Below are 20,820 nucleotides of genomic sequence, written 5' to 3'. Positions count from 1 at the left end.
TTTGAGGTTGTATCGTCTGTTCTTACTATGGTTTGGGGTTGTTTCATTGCCAGTCCTGAAAGATTCCAAAATCAATCTCAATATTGTCAAACTATATGAATCACACTAACAAAAGTTCACTACCTATAAGTACAAAAATATCCAGTGTTATTTTAACTCGGAGTGTACACATGTAACAAATACAATGTAGATACTTTACATGTTTTTTCTAAAACACAGACAAAGTTCTGAAACACGTCTGTTTGACAGATTGATGCTATAGTACATTAAATAACGCAAAGAATGTTTATTTTGTGAGTGCGGACTGTTCCTTCTTCCCTTTCCTTAAGCTATTGTCAGCAGCACGCTCATAGCTTGGGACTTCAGTCCAATAGTGATTGAATATCTAACTCTCATCAGTCTCTCAATGGATCTTAACACAAAACAAATGACCAAATAGGAAACTCTGCATCAATAAGAATAACTTGATGTCTAATTTGTATTGTGGTGTACTGTATATTACAGTAAAGTAAAGGAACAAATGTAATTACAAAATTGCTGCCATAATCATTTCACATTGCTTATGTTTTCAAATTAACTCCATTAGAATGTGATCCATAAGCAGGTTTAGTAATAATAACCGATACAAAAATCTATATTTGCACAAGCATCTTAGTTTATTACGAAAATTATAAAAAGGGTAAACCATCATTTTGTGAGGGACCAAGATATAGGCCTAGCTGTATAAGAGATATTGCTGAAAGCAATTAAGTTGAACAAAGCTATGTCATCAAAGCTCTATGCTTTCACAGTTTTGGAATGAGGTTTTATTATAGAGAACTCTGTAATCATATTACCACAGTTAAATATTCACGTTTTTAAGGTCAAAAGACTCAAAGCTCATATTCTCAAGTGTATTCTTCATTTCACAGTTCACATATACAATTACACATATAGTCACACTGCGTACCCATACTTGCTGTCATATTTGACAGGAGTGCCTGCGGGGTTGGTGGTCGAGGGAGAACATGTGCGCCGTCCATCGTCAACACCCAGAGTCTCTGGGCTGCCCACTTGATTGTACTCGACCCCCTGGTGGTAGTGGCTGGCACTGCGGCTGTTCACACGACTGGCAGGTCGGCTCTCAGGAGCTGGGGCATCCTCCCTGAAACATCAGAACGTGGTTGGTTGAGAATAGAGAGGGTATGCGTGTGACATCATCATCAAACCCAGAAGTTATGCAGGAATGCCTACTGAGTGGCAAAAACTACTTTCTGGCCTTGACAGCCCATGCATCCAAACAGAAACGTCATATCTGATTGCATTAAACAACATTAAACATAATTATGCTTCGTAGTACTGTGGTGTCGGCCGTGTCGCGCAACTTTAACATGCACTTGCAGAGAGACAGCGCGCTGGGCTGGCCTGCCTGGGGGGTGGGGGCTGGGGGGTGGGGGGAAGCAGCAGCCGAGTAGGAGCAGTGTTGCCAACTCTCCAGTAACGGAAGTAGCTAGTGGCTCCTCGAAAAGTCGCCAAAAGTCGCCAGGGGTGGGATATGCGCGCGCGTAGCGCGCGCCGCCCCTAGCGACTTTTTTGCGTCCCTAGCGACTTTTAGGCGCCCCTTAGTGCACTTAGTGCATCTTAGTGCACTTAGTGCATCTCTTCATTTGATAACACATCGTTTAAACTCATTGTAATATTAAAAAAAACCATACCTCAATTTAACTAATGTTTAGAACGCTATTTTGTTCCGATCCATACAGGAATTAGAAGGTTAATACTTTATGCATCCGAGTGTGTATTTTATTTTTTACTAGCAGACTAAACTGAGCTGCCAGTGCTTCCTCCTTTCTTGCTCTGTCGAGCTCGAGGGGCGCGTTCGGAAATACCGCACCGGAGCGCACTCGCCTAGGCAGAGCAAGAAAGGAGGAAGCACTGGTAGACAGTCTGTGCAGTGTGCACATAACCGAGCCGAGGAAGCCACTGAGCCTGCTGTGACCTGTGAGCCAGACCAGACGCGCCGACCACTTTTAGTTTTGCCAATTTCGCGGATTTGAGGCTGAGAAAAAAAAAAAAAAGATTTTATCTCTGGCGCATATCTGGCGCCTGTCAACACGATTTGTCCCCAATTCACCAGGGGAAAAAAGCTAGATTTCTCGCCAGAAGCTTTTCACTAATTCAGTCGCTAGGGGGGTCTGGAAAGAAGCTAAATATGACGACAAATCCGCTAAGTTGGCAACACTGAGTAGGAGAGCAGTTGAACCAATCAGATTCCTGGTAACTTTATTTCACCTGGTGAAATAAAGTTAGCTGAAATCTGATTGGCTCTTGGTGGTGTCATTTCTCTTTGCATCCCTAATGATCCCTCCCAGCCAGGCAGGCATCGTCAGCTGTTTTTTGTGATGATTTGATTGAGAGAAGAACTAGCTACGGGGAAAATGTCCAAAAGAAAGAGTGGTGGTGGTGAGAAAGAAATCGGTGGTGCAGAGAAGATAAGAGTAAAAAAGAGAAAACAGCTTCAGGCAGATGCATCTAAATATGCAAAAATAACAGACCTATTTAAGGGTGCAGGCCCCGCCGCCCCAGCACCTCAGCAGCCGAGTCGACCGACAACACAACAACAGGTGGGCAGTTGGAAGCACGTTCAAAATGGCTAAATAGCAGGCGATGTATCATGTATTTGGCAATGGCAACACAGTCCAACACTTTATGAATGAGGACAAATACTTTGTAGTCCAACTCCTTATAATGCATGCTCAATGCACAATGATTCTTGTATTTATTTATTTCACTGTAGGACCTAAAGTGACCAAAAATGCGCTCTCACGCCCCTTGATTCGTCGGCGCGCCGCACCTATAGGGCCTCCACAACTCCACTTCCCGGGCTGAATTAGGGACCCCAGCACGCCCCTGCCTGTAGCCCGCCCCAGGGAGAGGCTGACTGACAAGGTTAGTGATTATTTATAATTATTTGTCGATTATAGCCAGTTATATAGCCAACTACGAGAATGCCAATGAGCCAATGACTTTGACACGTGACAACGTATTAGGCATTTCGGTGTCGGCTAGGACGTCACAGTAACAGTTTGTTATGCTAGCTACTTCATTGTCTTAACAAGTTTGTTATGCTAGCTACTTACTGCCGCCTACAGACATTAGGAGTAACTACTGCAACATTCAGGCTGTGTATGTGTGTGTTGTGTGTGTGTGTGTGTTGTGTGTGTGTGTGTGTGTGTGTGTGCGTGCGTGCGTGCGTGCATTTTTTTATAGTACCAGTGTGTTGTTATTGTTATTCAAGTTAGTCATGCCATTTACCTTTACATTCAAACCTTGTTTATGTCATGGTGGTCCTATAGTACCAAACCAATTGAATTTAAATGACAGCATTCTGAGTATTGACTGACTTAATAGGACAGAATATACACTGACATATCACATAGACATTCTTTGAATAAACAAAGCCATTTGATTCCCAGCCCGGAGTGTAGGCTAATTAATTCAAGTGACCATCCCATGATCCCTTACAATTGCGTTTGTGAGACAGATCGCGTGATTCTTTCATGTCTTGGCCTAAAACTATTAGGTATTTTCGTCCAGGGACCTGCAACATCCACCATTTCGTGAAAAATTAAGACGAAATGTAAAAAAAAAAATCTGTTTTTCAAGCTTCTGACTTTCTGAGCCACAAAAAGGAGCCAAGATGCATACAAGAAGCAGCTTTTATTTGTAGTGTGCCTCCAAGACACTCTCACGTGACATACCGGTATATTGATTCCCTTCTCTTGCTACTGTGCTTTTACAGTTGATCAAACCAGGCAGCTGACTCATGAAACTCACTAGTGTGACATTGCGAATACAATAATGGCATTTTGAACCCTTGTGTCCCTGTTCTGGGAAGAACATTCAGTGAAAACTAAATCGGCTATTTTCAGCAAAGATTTTGTGTACAATAGGGAACTACTAGTGGCCCCCCAATGATAGAGTCCTTGGGGAGGACCCCAGTCAATTATTAGTTTTAACATGGTCAACTTTATAACATAACATAAGCTGCTCTGTTCTGCATCATTCCTGTTGACACGCATGCTGTGTTTGCAGGTGTTGCTGATGCTTAACCCATTCTGGGCGGGAACCCCATTTTTTTCGTGTTTTAAGCATTAGGCCTATGTTATACTTTAGCTATTGAAAAATAGCAGATCTACAAGCTCATAGAGCGGCACAGAGTGCCGCGCTACGAGCTTGTAGGTTTGTAGGTTTGCTATTTTTTATTCTTCTAGAGTAAACGTTTTAAACTCAAATCTTTGCTTCTGGGAGGTCCCTGGAACAATATATTTTCAGATGGGGATCGGCGGCCAATTATATAATATAGTTTCTGGGGTCCTTGAGAACCACTGACATACAGAAACACGGGTTTTTCAGAAAATTGTCAGGATTTAGAAAACATTTGTAGAATCGTCCTCACGTCTAAATGGGTTAAACACTCACTGATGTATCAGCACGTTTGGCGTGCAGCCGCAGGTAGCCGTCTGCTTCTGGTGACATCTTTGTGGTAGACATTATTATTATTATTATTGCTATTTTGGTTTCTTCCCAAAGTTCCCATGAGCCTGGTGCTTAGCGTGAGATCATCGCTGATCAAATTCACAAAGAGGATTTCCGTGGAAACGGAAATGTCCAATCAACCTGTCATGCTGCTTAACTGCTTGGCACTGGAAAATACTAAATTACCTCCATCATAACTTGCCTAGCTGGATAGTTTCCAGTGAATCCCTGGCTTCTTTGCGCCTCTGTGTTTACTTCCCCTCTGAAGGGTGTGAAATTAATCTTCATGCTGCTCCCGACTAGTCCCGACAGCACCCTCTCTGCCTTTGTCAACATTGCCTGCAGCCCACACTTGCAAGCCACTTTTGCATTCTACATTCAAGCCACACTCTACAGCTGGCTCCTTCCCCAGCAACTCTGGCAGTGTTGCAGGTGGGAAATAGCCAGTCTACCAGCGTGTGTGTGTGTGTGTGTGTGTGTGTGTCCTGCATAACTGTATTATGTATGGTGTGAATAGTTTTGATGCAAAAATACTCGCTGATGATTTTGGCATCATTTATTCAACCCGCCTCTGGTGTGCGTAAATCATTCTTATCAACTATGCATCAAATTGGCTCTGAGGTATTTCGCCTCCTACGGCAGCGTGGGTTCCACATCGTTGCTTCTAATTATATGAACGTAATCTAGATTGCTCAGGTTGAAATGTATGAAAAGAGGCCTCGTCATCCGTGCCACCATGTTCCTTGGGCAGGTGTACAGTACACTACATTCATTCATGTTAAATCAGATCAGCCAAAGATTGAAGTATTTCCAGTTTAGGAATATTTGTAAAATTGTTTATTCCGATCCACTATAGAGCAGTGGTTCCTAGTGTAGAATGGGTTAAATCTAATGGACACATTTCACTATATGCAAATGCATTTAGACAATAATACCCCCTTTCCTTTCCCCTGAAATATCAGGCCAACACTATTATTATCCCGCAGTATTTTCTGTTCTTTGTCTGCCAATAACTGGGCCAGCAAATTGCACATTGTGTCATTCAGAGTCCAAAAGTACGACAGTCAATAATGCATTTGGTTTGAGCTCCTCCTCTTATCTCGCAGGATTGGAAAAATTGCTCATTGTCAATAAGTGTATCGCAGCAGATCTTTTATAATAACCCTGACAATCATAAGTCATCAGTTATTTGTTTTCTCTCGGTTTGCCACAGACTTGCTGCACTCTTTCTCAAAGCTGTGCTGTAGCAGTACTTGTGGCTAATTTGGCTGCTGCTTTGCAGTTGTCACGTCCCTTTTCAACAAGCATCATACAGTTCACAAAATGACACACTTTAATCCGAAAATGGTGCCAAGCAACGGCTTTAACTAAGTTTAAGGAGGTGATGTCGCTACTCAGCCATTGTGAAAGTTAAACCCTAGTGTCAAGGACACCTGACAACGTTAAAAAGCATCTGTGTTATTTTAGTTTTTAACCACTTTACCCATTATTGTATACAAGCTCATGTTGCCTTGTCGATCTGCTATTTTTGAAGAATCGTGAAAATTGGCTCAAATCCTTCCTAATATAGCATATATCATTTTACTCGAATCTTTGCTTCTGGGGGGTCCCTGAAACAACATATTTTGAGATGGGGATCCACAGCCAAATGCATAACTGTATAATTTTGGGGGTCCTTGACATGAAAAAGGTTTGAGAACCACTGATAAGTGTGATACTGTATATCAACAAACGTTTTCCAAAAAAATGTGTAGAATCGGTCCACAGGTCTTAATGGGTCAATAACAGTATTTGAAGTAGATGGCAATGGCACTCCTGATTGGACACCGTTCTGTCCTTTTTATTATAGTTTGTAATTACCTCTCGGACTGCTGGGCTAACATGTTCATCAATTTAAGATGCCCGTTTGTTGTTGCGACGTGCATTGTCCATCATCCTGTAGTTTATTACTTTGTTTGCCTGCACAGATTCATGTAATCGTTTCCACAGAGTGTTTGGCAAGCATGTTTTGAGTGAGGAAGACCACGAAGGTCGAAGGATGAATCCTTTCTTTCTGCCCACACATGATTGTGAAATCACATGGCTCAGTGAATGGTTTAATTTGAATGGAAGGTTCAGAAAGTTTGTATACCTCTGGCAGCAAGTCAATTTCCACTGCTCATTTCCATGACACAATTGAACAACACACACAGTGGAATTCTATGGCAGATGCTATGCTATAGGTATCGTTCTTAACCCATTCTGACCTGAGATCAGATTCATACCAGGTTTCCACGGGACACACACTGGTCTGATGAACCCATTCTGACCTGAGATCAGATTCTAAAAATGTCAGTCGTTCTTCGAATTTTTCAAAAATAGCAGACCTACAAGCTCGTAGCGCGCCACTCGGTGGCGCGATATGAGCTTGTAGATCTGCTATTTTTCAATAGGTAAAGCATAACATGATGCTAACACCAAAATGGGTGCCCGGTCAGAATGGGTTAATTACATGCAAGAGGACACTGATATTGTTAGTATGTCACCTGACAATGTTTGTATTTAATATCTGAAGTTTAATCTTTATTTACTTAATTTGTTTTTGTAATTAACGAGAGAGTTTATGTATAGTAACCGTCTGGATGAGTATTCAAATTGTGCGATGTGCGATGATGAGAGCGCCCTCACTTCACATCTCACACTTTCTTTTCTTTTTTTTCAACAATAGATGTACTGTCCACACATCTAGTAATGTGTGGACATCTTGTTCTGAGAGGCGTGATTTCCCTTGAAACCTGTGAGTGTGAACAAGACGTGGTGACCTTCACTATAAACTCTCCCAATAGAATACACAACAATGTACGACGTACTGCTGCCTTCATATAGGCTGCTCTCTGGTTGTATACCAGTGTTGTATTCGTCGACTAAAACCAAGACGAAAAATGTTCGTCGACTACCTTTTTCCACTGACGAAAACTAAATGGAAACTACCTGAAAACTAAGCCATGATGACTAAATATAATTGACAATTTCGCCAACAAATAAAAACTAGACTAAAATGTTAGGAAGGGACTAGTGGACAAGAGATCCAGTATAAGCCATTTTACACTTGTTACATGCTGAAAATAGCAGATCTACAGCGCAAAGTGTGAAATCAGCCATTACGACGGCATCAAGGCCCGCCAAAATACATTTTAGTCGACTAAATCACCTGTAGATTTAGTCGACTAAGATCTCATGACATTTAGTCGACTAAAACTAAACTAACAAACTATCAAACAACACTGATCTGTCGTGTGCCCATTGTAGAACAGCACCCTACCTGATATCATTGGCCACTTCCTTCTCGTAGCGAGGTCCTTCTCGCAGCTTGCAGATCAGAAGCCAGACGAACAGCAGCACGAGGATGAGGAGGAGCAGAGAGCCCACCACTGTGCCAACGATCACCCCTGCTCTGTTGGGAGCTGAAAGACATGTTCAAGTTCTTTATTAACCCACATTTAGACCTGACGACCCGTCGAAATTAAAACGTCTTCTGAATCCTGAAAGTTTTCTGGAAAAACCCCATGTTTCTATGTCAGTGGTGCTCAATATTTCATGTCAAGGACCCCAAACATTTTATGTAATTGGCCGCCAACCCCCATTTGAAAATATGTTGTTCCAGCCAGGGACACCCCCAGAAGTTTTGAGTTAAAAACGTTTGCTCTGAAAGAATATATATTTAAAGATTTGCGTCGCATTTTAAAAAAAAAATCATAGCAGATCTACACGCTCGTAGCGCGGCACTGATTGTCTTCACCACTTTTCCTTTCCCCCCCCCCCTTTTCCCTTCTTTCGGCAGCATTAACTGCTGGGATCGAGGCAGGGACAAAGGAGAATTTGTACCTGTTTTTTGTCGTCCTAGTAGGGACACTCAAGTGAAGGCCAGATGGCACTCTGAACTGAGTGGGGTGGGCACTATTTGAGCGGATGGACAGGGCTTTTTTTTGAGCTGCTGTCTATTAACCCATTCTGTCCGGGCACCCATTTTGGTGTTAGCATCATGTTATGCTTTAGCTATTGAAAAATAGCAGATCTACAAGCTCATATCGCGCCACCGAGTGGCGCGATACGAGCTTGTAGGTCTGCTATTTTTGAAAAACGACTGACATTTTTAGAATCTGATCTCAGGTCAGAATGGGTTAATCAGACCAGTGTGTGTCCTGTGGAAACCTCGTATGAATCTGATCTCAGGTCAGAATGGGTTATAGAAGAAATCAAGGCTCTCAAACTGGATGCCGGTAATTTTAGAAGCAGTTTTCACAGTTCTCCCAAGGGAATTTCTATCTTTGATAACGAGGTTATGCCGTAAACCAACAGATGCAGGAGAAAGAAATAACGGAATGTATGTGGGCACTATAGAACAGTTTCATCAGGCTTTGTGGATAATTGGATACAAAGTGGATAGAATGTGGATAATTAAGAATCAGACCATCGGAACTCTAAATCTTGTGTTACACGGGGGTCTCGCGCAGCGAATAACCTGACACGTAGTGAGCATTTGATGCTATTTGGTTGTGTGACACTGGCGTGGAACTAATTATGAATCATCTTGGCACGACAAGAGCCAGTATTATAACAGCATGGGCTCCCTGTCGAATCTTTCAATACTAATAGATATGCACTTTGAATCAAGAGAGTTGACACGTCCCACCCTCGTGCTGTGCTCACACGGGCAGATGCAAAGATCACAGCATAATTTGTCGCTTTGTGAAAATCGATTGCGCACAACATGGTCATGACCTCATCGAGTGTGCGTTCGTATAGTGAAGTGTGTCATTGCAGCTTTGCATCGGGAAGTTGAACCCAGCTCGGCTTCAATTTGTATAGCTTTTGCAAGCGGCTACAAACGTCGGATGCATCTTTGCATCTGCACATGTCTCTGGCTTCCATTGACAATGAATGGTAAACGGTGTCTTTGCATCTGCCCGTGTGAACGCGGCCTCAGTGCAACTCAGTGCAACTCGGGGAAACGGGTGAATGGCAGGAGAGTCGAGTGGTGGATCGGGCATGGTGATGGACTTTAAATAATAATGTTCCATGTGCTAAGGCAGAGCTAGAGTACTACCCACAGCATGTGGATTTAATTATGCCCAATCAAATATAATTGCCTTATAAGTTTCAGGGCAGTGCACTGTCTGTACTGGCAATTTCCACAGTGTCGTGGAAGAAAAGCCTTGGGAATGTAATTCCCCCCCCCCCCCCCCCCCCCCCCTCCCAAGAGCAAAGTGATGTCCTTGTGCAGGAAGGTATACTGCAGAGTCATCAACAACAATTCTGCAGTACCTCAGACAGACCACCGCCAAGAGCAGGTGATGGGGATATTATCTTAGGAGGAAATGACAAAAGGCAGTCCTGGCACTGGTCTTATGGAAAGTGTTTATCAGTGTAAAGCCAGGTTCACATATTCTGCTAAATATAAACTTGCCCGGACGGACATAAAAAGTACTCCTGGGTGGACAATGAGCTCAGTCAGCAGAAGTCTTTTTTTTGTGTGTGTGTCCACGTACACAGGTATGTACTAGGGCTGATCGACATGGAGTATTAAAGATTTCTGGATATTGGAATATTGTGATATGGCATTATCAAGTGTTGTCTTCTCCCGGTTTTAATCGCTTAAGCCCTGCTTTATACTTATTCGTGCGTGAGGCCTGAGGCATGAGCACCAATGCTAATGTTCATTCCCCCGCAGTGAGGGTGGTGACGGTACCAATGACAGAGGATGGAAGTGTGTGTGTGTGTGTGTCACCTGCGCTGAGCCTTGTGTGCAGGAGGGAATATGCAGATGAGTGCGCTGCTCTGGGTCTGTGTGTGTGTGTGTGTGTGTGTGTGTGGGGGTTGGGGGGGGGGGGGGGGGTGTGCTTACGTTTGTCCGCTCTCAGATGGATCCTGCAGTGTTCCGTTCCCACAGCATTGGTGACTTCACAACGGTAGAACCCAGAGAAGGCGTGTGAATGGTTGCTGATCGTCAGTTCCCCAGTGACGCCATCTGGATGTTAGAACAGACACACACACATGCGCTAATAGATTAGTGTTTTCACATGCATACTGTACGCACGTACATTATTATATGACGAATAGGAACTTCGAATGAATCTCTACCACACAGAAACACACTGCACATGCTGAGACAGACAGACACACAAACACACACACACGCACGCGCACACGCACACAGTCTTTTCTGAGCTTTACTGGCATGAGAAAACATACGTTTACATTGCCAAAGCAAGTGTAAAACAAAACATAATGAGAAGGAAAACTGCTTAAGTGCTCAAGACGTCTCCACACGTGTTTATAATCACACCCGTAGAGGGCCCAGGACCTGTGGGGACATCTTGGGGTCTTTTTAATCGCTAAAAGCAGGGCCATTGCTAGGCAACACCTTGTGCAGCGCTCAGCGCCATGTTTTGTGCATGTGTGCAGAGTAGACGTTCACTTCCTTGTTTATGGCCCGACAAAACTTGTCTATTCTCTCTGATTCTACGTCGCTGTCCTTTGGTGTTGAGCACACTCTCACACACACTCTCTCTCTCACACACACACACTCACACACACACACACACACACACACACACACCGCAATAGCACACTACGAGCAGTAGAGGGCAGACTTACTCTGTGTGGCCAAGGACGGTATGGGGCCAGCTCTCTCCCTGTTCCACATGTATTTCAAAGGAGGAGAGCCATTTGCAGACTTGCAATGCAAGGAGACAGCCTCTCCCACCAACCCTGTTCCCTCCATCCAGCACTTGGGCACCGAGGGCTTTGCTGAAATGATATAAAATAAATGTATCGTTGCACATGACACGCCACGGCTCCCATTTCGGAGGTTTAATGCATTTTGTTTCCCCCAAAAGGGATGAAATGGAAGCAGACGCATCAATTCTGACTTTAATAACCCATTGCAACATATTTCTGTGAACTACTGCAAACACTCGCTGCTCTCGACAATCACCAAAAGAAACGCCACGGAAATGACACTGCGGACAAACGCACACACCTTTAGTTGTGTCTGCACACGCTCGTATACATATAAAGTATCCTATCCTACATCTAATTAAAGAAAGTCAGTCGGTCAGTTCCACATTGTTCTCCTCGCTGGCTTGAGCAATTGATCTGAACTTGTCTTGCACAGGGGCATATTGACCATTTGAGGAAACCCTTTAAATGTGCCCGGAGGACCGAGGAAGGCTGAGGCCGAAACGTGTAAGCGTTCCCAACAAATGAGAATACTATATTCTGAGCCAGTCTTGCATCCTTTATTTCGGAGTACGTGCCGCTTTTTCCACTTCGGTGGTATTTGATTTAAGTTATAAATATAGCCGAGCACCCACTAACCTAAACTAAAAAGGGATCCAGAAGAGGAAGCGTATACCTTTCTTACCAGTTTTGAACTTTTCCCGAATTCAAGCTGTTTATTAGCCTTTTTCTGGAAACTCTGTCTAACTATACGGCCACGGTTTTGGACGTTACTGCACATGCATGCCACTGTAGGCAGGGGGTCTGTTGTCGCGGGTTACGGTCCCCCAGGCCAGAGCCATAGAGTAAGACAGAGTTACGCAAACTCCGTTCACTTCATGGGGCCAGTTCCAATGGTGGCTCTTCTACATAGACTTCTATTGAGTGGGGACAACCGGAAGTTTACGGAATTAATTGGAGTCTATGGGCTCGCACCACTGCCCCCTCAATATCGCAACTCTTCTATTAGATGGATCTGCCCCAGGCTATAGGCTACTGTGTTGTCACGCTCCTATGCTCCGAACCAGTGGGCTGACTTTAAATCTACCGGGCTGTACCATAGAGTTATGGGCACTTGATGCTAATTAGCGTGTAGATTGTTTACTCAGTCATTGATACAATGGAGCAGAGCTGTGCGATCTCACCTTGTTAGGAAGGGCCAGAGCCATCTGATAGAAGAGTTACGATATTGAGGGGGCAGAGACCGAGCGCTCGAGAGCTGTTCATGCAGCCTGAAAGAGGGACAAGCTGGAGTTTGAAATGCATTGTTTTCAACAAGGGCGGCCCAAATAAGAGCAATTTTAGGCATGTGTGCAACATGCCAACTGTTGTAAAGTATTGTACAGTGACAACTAAAGTCTCTGTAATGTTTGTTGTACGATTACTAGAAAACAATCTAAAATAAAGGGATTCATGATCATTAAGATCATTAAAGCTGGGCTGTTGCCGCCTGGGTCCAGTGCATTTCTGCCTACGTACTTCCGGTCCAGGACTTGTCCCTATTTGTTGTCCCCATTCTCAATAGAAGTCTATGTAGGAGAGCCGCCGTTGGAGTGAACAGAGTTTTACTGTAACTGTCTTACTCTATGGCTCTGGGAAGGCCAAATGGATTTTCATTCCAGTTGAGAGATGACGGGGACAAAAATGTATCTCTCTCCTATGTTCTAACTGTCAGCGCACCCGCCTCAAAAAATGATAATTTGATAACGTGCCCATCTAATCTCCCACCTACTGCAACAAACGTAATCTCTCAAGGTTTAACTAAGCGGCCATTGTGTATATTAACCCAAAGTCTGCAATTCCAGTGCACACATCCCATAGGGAACATCCCCGGGTATATGGAGGAGTACACAGGTTCCCAAACGTTTTAGCTCGAGACACAAATGATAGTTGTCTCCCAGGGACCCAAACTATAGTGAAGATAGCAGATCTACAAGCACACGTTGTGATGTGGTTATTAAAAGAAAAGGTGGTATTAATCAGGAATCGGATACAGTTCCTTGGTGTAACCCATGAACCGAGAGTTGTTGTGGCCATCATTATAGTCTATAGTGTAGCAGCTGGCCAGCAAAGAGGAGCCATTTCACATCATTAAAACGACAGAAATGTGTCCTTCTCTCTGTTAACTTGTTAAAATGGGGGATGTTGTGAAAGTGGTGGTTGGTTATATAACTTGTTTCCGAGTTATTTCACGGGTGACGTTAGGGGTGCAACCTTGCCATTAAAGGTGTAAATGTGACTTTTATGGCCCTGGCCATATTGATATGTAAAAATCTCAGTTAAGATCAGCACAGCAGCTCAAAACGGGCACGCTCCCAGTTTCTATCATGGGGGAGGCTGGTTTCCGTCCGAAATTGTTGTAGCAAAGCTTTTCATCCCATAATTATGGACTGGGTCGAACATGACACTCTATAGTAACAAAAATAGAAAGTTTAGGAGCGTAATCGTACCTACAGTATGGTGGCTATTCTCAACCTCAAAACCAGCCCCTAATTCTGGTGTAAAGGGAATGTTATTCCGTCACGTATTTGCCTAGTGTTGTAAGGATAATGATTTGCTCTCACTCAGAACAGAATCAGCTGCACTATGCTGTGTGATTAGAGTATAAACTGTATAGGATTGGAGCAAAATGAAAGGTTTAACCCAACACTCAGGACAAGACATCTTGGTGTAATTGGCCGTTAAAATAAACGTCTCATTGTGTGTGTTTAGCAAAAGGAACACACTCAAACAAACAGGTAGTTTCCCCGTTAAGCTGTCGAGTGCATTACACCACTTTTAACGCCCCCAAAATACAACATGCATCACAATGTGAAGAAAGAATGCTGCTGCACAGTGGAATCCTCTCTTTTCCGTTAACTGCAATTTCACAGTTGCAGGTTCACACTTTGAACAAACAAGCTTTCTTTAAATGTATTTCTATAGATGTTTGGCCCGACAGGTCAATATATATTTGTACAGTCGCTGCTTTTAAGCGAGCAGCCTAAACCTGTAACCGTTTGACCGTTGTTGGACAAAGTGCAGTTCCAGTGTTAAATGAACACCGCTGAAAGGTTCAGCCAGGATCTTGACAAACTATTAATGTAACGCCTGGGATTCGAACTCCTGTCTCCCACATGAAAGTCCAACGTCTTATCCATCCCTATGGGTGGACTGGGGGAGATATAATTTTGAGGCCATCAGGCAGAGGCTCTGAGCGCCCGGGAGTTTGAATCCCGGGCGTTACATTAAGAAGGAACATTTTGGGCTAAGGCTTTCACATCTTGGAATGTGGACATGTGGGGAATCCGTAAAACTAACTTCTATTTGGGTATAATAATAAATGAATTGAGATGGGGTTAGCATGTTAAAATAGAAGCCATTGTTCTTGCACACAATGTGATTCACGTTGTACTAGGTGGTTAAAAATCATTCTAGTCAGAAACAACATTGTAGTTGTGGTCAGTCTGGCCACCAACTCCACGTCTCGTTACAGCCCACAACATCCTCACTGACACTGTCTCAAGAGATTCATGATCATGACTAACTTTCAGAAAGTATGTTGTTTTGGCCTCTAAAGATCCTCCATTTACTAGACGCTATCTGCTCCTCTGCTACATGGATGACAAATGATGCACTCTTAACTCAGCCTATAGAGCATGTTCAACAAAGAGACACTAGGGTGCAACAACAGTGTCTAAATGTATTTATTTAATCGATTATGTAAAAACCACACCCGTGTGAAGTGAGTGGTGCAATTCCCCCCCACCCCACCTCTCTCTCTCATTAGCAGGCAACAGTGAAGCCCTATCCCCCTCTCTGTTTCTGGCACAACAGCGCCCCTACTGACACTATACGTCTGTCTGGGGAAACTCCCCCCTGTCGGGTGAAAAGAAGCAGCTTGGACTCCTCATGCATAGAAGGAAGCATGAGGTCAGTCCGCTGCCCTCCCCAGGTTGGCAGAGGAAGTGTAGCGCCCAGGATTACATTAGATAATTGACACTGGGTGGAAAAAATGGGTTGGAAAATCGTGGCATAAAAAATGCGCACCTGCTTTTTTCCTTAATCGATAGAACAATCGCTAATAATCGATTGTTGCAGCCCTAGTTGTGTCACTCAAGTGTGGAGTCCAATGATTGCTAGTTATTGTGTGACGAATGCATCACACTGCTTTTGGTTAAACAAGAGGAAATGTGAGATTGTACGCGTTGGCTATGCTGATTCTATCCATCTCATCCTGGGTAGAGTTTTTGATCTTCATCTGAATGTAAAAACAGTAAAAAAAAAATATATATATTGGAACCGATCGGATCTCTGAATACATTTCACGGGTCCATTAGGGTCGGTCATTTTGGAACCGTGAAGATGTCTACTCTGTAGCATTCGAAGATGGTGGAAGAGGAATGGTTGTCTAGCGAGACTAATGGGCGCACAATGAATAAAATAAAGTGTGCCTTTGAAGCCTAAGTAGGACAAATCAAATGATTTGCTTTTGTTTTTCCTTGAATGCATGGAACAGAAAGGGTAATGTTTTCAAAAGCATCGATGCTTAACCCATTCTGACCTGAGATCAGATTCATACGAGGTTTCCACGGGACACACACTGGTCTGATTAACCCATTCTGACCTGAGATCAGATTCTAAAAATGTCAGTCGTTCTTCGAATTTTTCAAAAATAGCAGACCTACAAGCTCGTATCGCGCCACTCGGTGGCGCGATATGAGCTTGTAGATCTGCTATTTTTCAATAGCTAAAGCATAACATGATGCCAACACCAAAATGGGTGCCCGGTCAGAATGGGTTAAATTGTCCTCCTGTTCTGTTACTGTAACGACCCCTATTAACACAAGCACAATGGCATGCATCGAGGACCGCACATCTACTCAAACAGCGCCTCGCCTCATGTTACGAGAGCAGCTGATAAATGTGTCGAATATATTTTGTTACTTTTGTGCTTTAGAGTTTGTTGCCCCAGCTGTAGGCCTATATTACAGTACACACCTAAACCTGGGTGATGTACAGTAAGTGGACTTGAGTGGTGGAAAGTAATTAGGTGGTACATTTACAGTACATTTTGAACTCCAGACGTTCTTGTTTCATTCTTGTTTCTTATATAACTGTGTGATTTTGTATATCTATTGTGTAATGTCCACGCAGCCCCACCATCTGGTGATGTCATCAATTAGTAATTAGCAATTCTCAGCACCTGAGCTGTATTGTTTTGGAGCTCTTTAAGAGCAAGTTCTTTGTCTGTGAAAATCATATAGCACTGACGAAGGTCTTAGGACCGAAACGTTTGCTTTTTAATTGCACTTTGAGCACAGCACGTTATGAGCATGATAAAATAAAAGGAAAAATATTTTCTTAAGTCTCAGTCTTAGGAGTTTTACTTCTAGTTTCTATACGGCGAGCGAGTCTTTTTCAGTCAAAGTTTCCCTTATGTTTTTGAGACCACCGCTACCGTAGTCGAGTTTGGAAAAAAAGGACGAAGAAAGGCGCAACAGTTTTCCCCAGTGCTTCAGAATTCCAGACATTCAAAGTATTTCTAGTAGGCTACATTGCATTTTTGATACTTTTTACGAAAGTAAGAAGGCTGAATACTTTTCAGGACTTTGACATAAATAATGGGGCTCCAGTGACATCATGTGCTAGCTAACCCAAGGTTGTAACCCAATGCCCTGCAGTCTCCTTACCCATTACGACCAGTGACACCTTGCGCATGTCCACGCCAGGTGATTTCTTGACTTTACACTGGTAAGTGGCCTGGTGGCCAGGTGTCAGCCGAGCTATTGAGAGCGATGCGTCACCCATGGAGGGGTCACCCACGGCAAAGTCCAGGCCATTCGCCAGCTCGTGGTTGGAATGGATGTATTTAGTGCCACCAGTATATGATATGAGCTAGAAGAACAAAAAAAAATCAAAAGTATTTAAGTAAGTGGGCAACGGTTAATTGAACTAATTAATTCAACCGACTTTAAAATTGATTAGATTTTAATTAAGTGACTGATAAATATACAGAGGCTTATCAGGTTAATCAGACGAATCTATTTTGTAAAAAAAAAAGAAATTGGAAAAAATCAATAGAATAATCGCCAAGAATAAATTCCAAGCCAGCTTGGAAAACACCTTTCACCTCAATAGGCAAAATGGAGGATGTGACTAATTCCTGCCAAATTGAGAAGGTACAGCAGTGTATCCACGATTCAATTACAGAGCACTGACTTGAGTTTTTGCCTGTTAAAGGCAATCGCTCACTAAACGGATCTCCTTTTAGTGGGAGCCAAAAACTCAGCATGAAGCAGGCCTTTCTATTCCTATTCTTGTCATGCATTTGTCATGCAGTTTAACCCATTCTGACCTGAGATCAGATTCATACGAGGTTTCCACGGGACACACACTGGTCTGATTAACCCATTCTGACCTGAGATCAGATTCTAAAAATGTCAGTCGTTCTTCGAATTTTTCAAAAATAGCAGACCTACAAGCTCGTATCGCGCCACTCGGTGGCGCGATATGAGCTTGTAGATCTGCTATTTTTCAATAGGTAAAGCATAACATGATGCCAACACCAAAATGGGTGCCCGGTCAGAATGGGTTAACTTGAGAGCACAACCACAACAGCTAAGTTGGCAATAGATAGTTGGCACTTGGGCTACGATCCCAATCTCCCTGGGCGTGATGATATATAGTGATTATGGCACGTCTACGGGCATTTAAGACACTCTACTCAATACCACTTTGCAATTGGTATATATATTCCTAATTACCATCTTGGTTTAATTAAGTTTGATCTTAACTTCTTAACGTCTTGTCACAATTTGTTTAATTTAATCTCCACTCATCTAATTTCAGCCCTGTTCTCAACTCATCTAACCTCACCTCATCTCTGTAAATAAGTACATTTTATTTGTATAGCACTCACAAAGTGCTTTACATACAGAGAACAAAAGCAGAAATAAAACAAGGAAGTTCATACAAAACAGGAAGAGGTCTATACAATCATGACAGCAAATAATACAACAAGAAACCAAACCAAAACAAACAGAAAAACAATCAGACATGCAGAAATGCCTGAGTAAAAAGTAGTGTTTTAAGTTTGTTTTTTAAATATGTCCACAGAGGCTGCGGATCTCAAGACTTTAAGAGCATTCCACAGAGTGGGCGCTATACAAATTGAAAGGCTCGATCACCTTTTTGTCCTGCGATTTGTCTTTGGGACCGCTAACGGACCCTGATCGGCCGACCTTAAGGCCCTCTCTGGTACATAACGTGAGACAATTAGGTCAGTGAGATAATTTGGGGCCTGACCATGCAGAGCTCTATAGGTGAGCACTAGGACTTTGAAATGAACTCTGAAGCTAACAGGGAGCCAGTGCAAGGAGGCCAGGACTGGTGTGATGTGGCAACCTCTGTTGGACCTGGTGAGCAGTCTATAGCTGTGGCATTTTGTATTAGCTGGAAGCGGTCCATGGTGGTTTTGTTAAGGCAGGTGAAAAGTGAATTGCAGTAGTCCAAGGCATGGATAATCATCTCTAGTTTGGGAAAGGAGACAAATGACCTGAGTTTCTACATAGTCTGGATGTTTGGTCACCTAACCACCAAACTACAATATGACGTCACGAGCCGTGGTGAAGAGCAAACCACCGCCACAGCCCCAGCCCTTCTCTCTGATTTTTACTCGCCACCGCTCAACGTTATTTCAGCTCCGGTGGTCACCTCACCACCGAAGATCCAGACTATATGAATGAGCCTTTATGGTATGCAGCAAATGAGCAAACATTCTATACACAATTCTAACAAACACAAAGTGACTGCAAGCGGCATGCATGGTGTATCCACCATTCTCACGGTCTTACCAGCTCGTCTTTCTTGGTCGTGTCTGGGCTGACCACGGACCACTCTATGTCCAGCTCCCCGGTGTCGACAGGGCTTGGTGTGTAGGTGCAGCCCAGAGTCACGGTCTCTCCCTCAGCTTTCTGCACCGTCTGGGGGCCCGTTGAGGTCAGCTGCATCCCTCTTGTACACCCAAGCTCTGTGTGGTGGAGAGTCAGGGTGTACTTCAATCTCATTGTGCTGCTTTCAGACTTGGGACTGGCATATAATGAGAGCTCATGCCGAATTGAAGTGCGCGAGAATGACTGAAATGCCCTGGAACCCTCTCAGGGACTCCTGGAGGTACCCGGACCACACTTTTAGAACCTACTGCCCTGTAATAAATGGTCTCGGCCGGGGCAAATGCACAGAGCTCCACAACAGCGCCCATTTCCATGGCAACACTTGGGATTAGTCAGAGGCCTTCTATTCAGCAGTAAACATCCAAATTATATTATCGTATTTTCATGAAAGCCAGCCAGGTCAATCTTTTTACTTTCCGTGTCTTTTAACTTTTTGTCTTTGAAGCGTTGCTTCTGTCTTTCCAAGCTATTTAATTAAGGAAATTCAGAAAACAAATTCAGATTTAGCTCAGTAAAGCAGTTCCTTGCATCCGGAACGATTCTAAATATATTAATAAAAGATAATCAATGAAGCGCGTGTGTGTGTGTGTGTGTGTGTGTGTGTGTGTGTGTGTGTGTGTGTGTGTGCAAAAGCAGATTCTTACCTGTACTTAAGAAACTTGCTACACACATCAAGACAGACAAACGGGGCAGCCAGCTGTAAAATAACCCAACACAATATCAATTATAGCTTATAAATACTGGACCCATTTGAGAGACACAGTATGTGTGACAGTAAATTAATTGTAATGTCCAGTCAATAACAAAATACATTTACACTATCCACAAACACAATGCATGTATATCATATTCTTGTTAAATCCACACAATCATCATTGTCTACCTGTTAAGCACAAATTTCTGTCAGAGAATGTAGTTAAGCTTTTTACAGTATACTTGCATAAATACAATACAATACATCGATAGAAGAGCAGATTCAACATTATGAAAATAACCACTTAAAAACTACACCCTATACTTGAGCAGAGTCCCCCATGAGGTCTTCCCCCTTTTTTTTCCCGTCAACACCAGATAAATAAAAAAACGGTGGGCGCCCGATCTACAGAGCTTGCAGATGGACTATTAAACAATGTCTGCCCCCAGAATAGGGACGCTAGGACTCCTGTGAGCCGAGGAAGGAAAGCTCCATAACAGAAACAAACGAATAAGCAAACGATGATGAAAAGCAATACCTGCATGAAGGCCATACATGCAGAAGTCTAGCCATGGCGAACAGTGGATCTATCTAGCGCTGCCTGGGGTGTGTTGCTAGGCGCTCTTGCTCTCGTTATACAGTGAGCTCAGTCTCTCCGTTGCTCCTCACTCGCGTAAGGCCATCCCATTGGGTGTGTGTTTTGTTACACCTGTTCATGTGTTTCCTCCAGGGACAAACCACTATTGTTGTTCAACACAGTTTCAAAATAGCCCCAGGTTACGGCTGGGTCCACTACACACTGCACTGCAACCACTATGCTGCTACGTCTACTGTCTACCGCAAATGCTAATTAAACAAGGGAAACAATGCAAATTAACTTGTGAGTTAATTTAAATAATGATACCAGGCTGTCCT

The 20,820-nt window shown here is 43.3% G+C and overlaps 1 protein-coding gene across 1 annotated transcript; it reads right to left on the bottom strand.

The window, feature by feature from the left end:
* Nucleotides 1–661: 661 nt before the first annotated feature.
* Nucleotides 662–20,579, bottom strand: vsig8a (V-set and immunoglobulin domain containing 8a). The gene is made up of 8 exons (XM_080756304.1): nucleotides 20,444–20,579; nucleotides 19,856–19,908; nucleotides 19,113–19,288; nucleotides 16,950–17,154; nucleotides 11,155–11,307; nucleotides 10,403–10,525; nucleotides 7,820–7,961; nucleotides 662–1,144 (listed from the first exon to the last, which is right to left on the bottom strand). The coding sequence occupies exons 1-8, from the start codon at nucleotides 20,476–20,478 to the stop codon at nucleotides 937–939; spliced, it is 1,095 nt and encodes a 364-aa protein (XP_080612430.1). The 5' UTR covers nucleotides 20,479–20,579; the 3' UTR covers nucleotides 662–936.
* Between the last annotated feature and the right edge of the window lie 241 nt (nucleotides 20,580–20,820).

The sequence above is a fragment of the Protomyctophum bolini genome (genome assembly GCF_963924005.1).
Source record: "Protomyctophum bolini genome assembly, chromosome: 22".
Taxonomy (NCBI): Eukaryota; Metazoa; Chordata; class Actinopteri; order Myctophiformes; family Myctophidae; genus Protomyctophum; species Protomyctophum bolini.
This window is presented reverse-complemented; position numbering and strand designations above follow the sequence as displayed.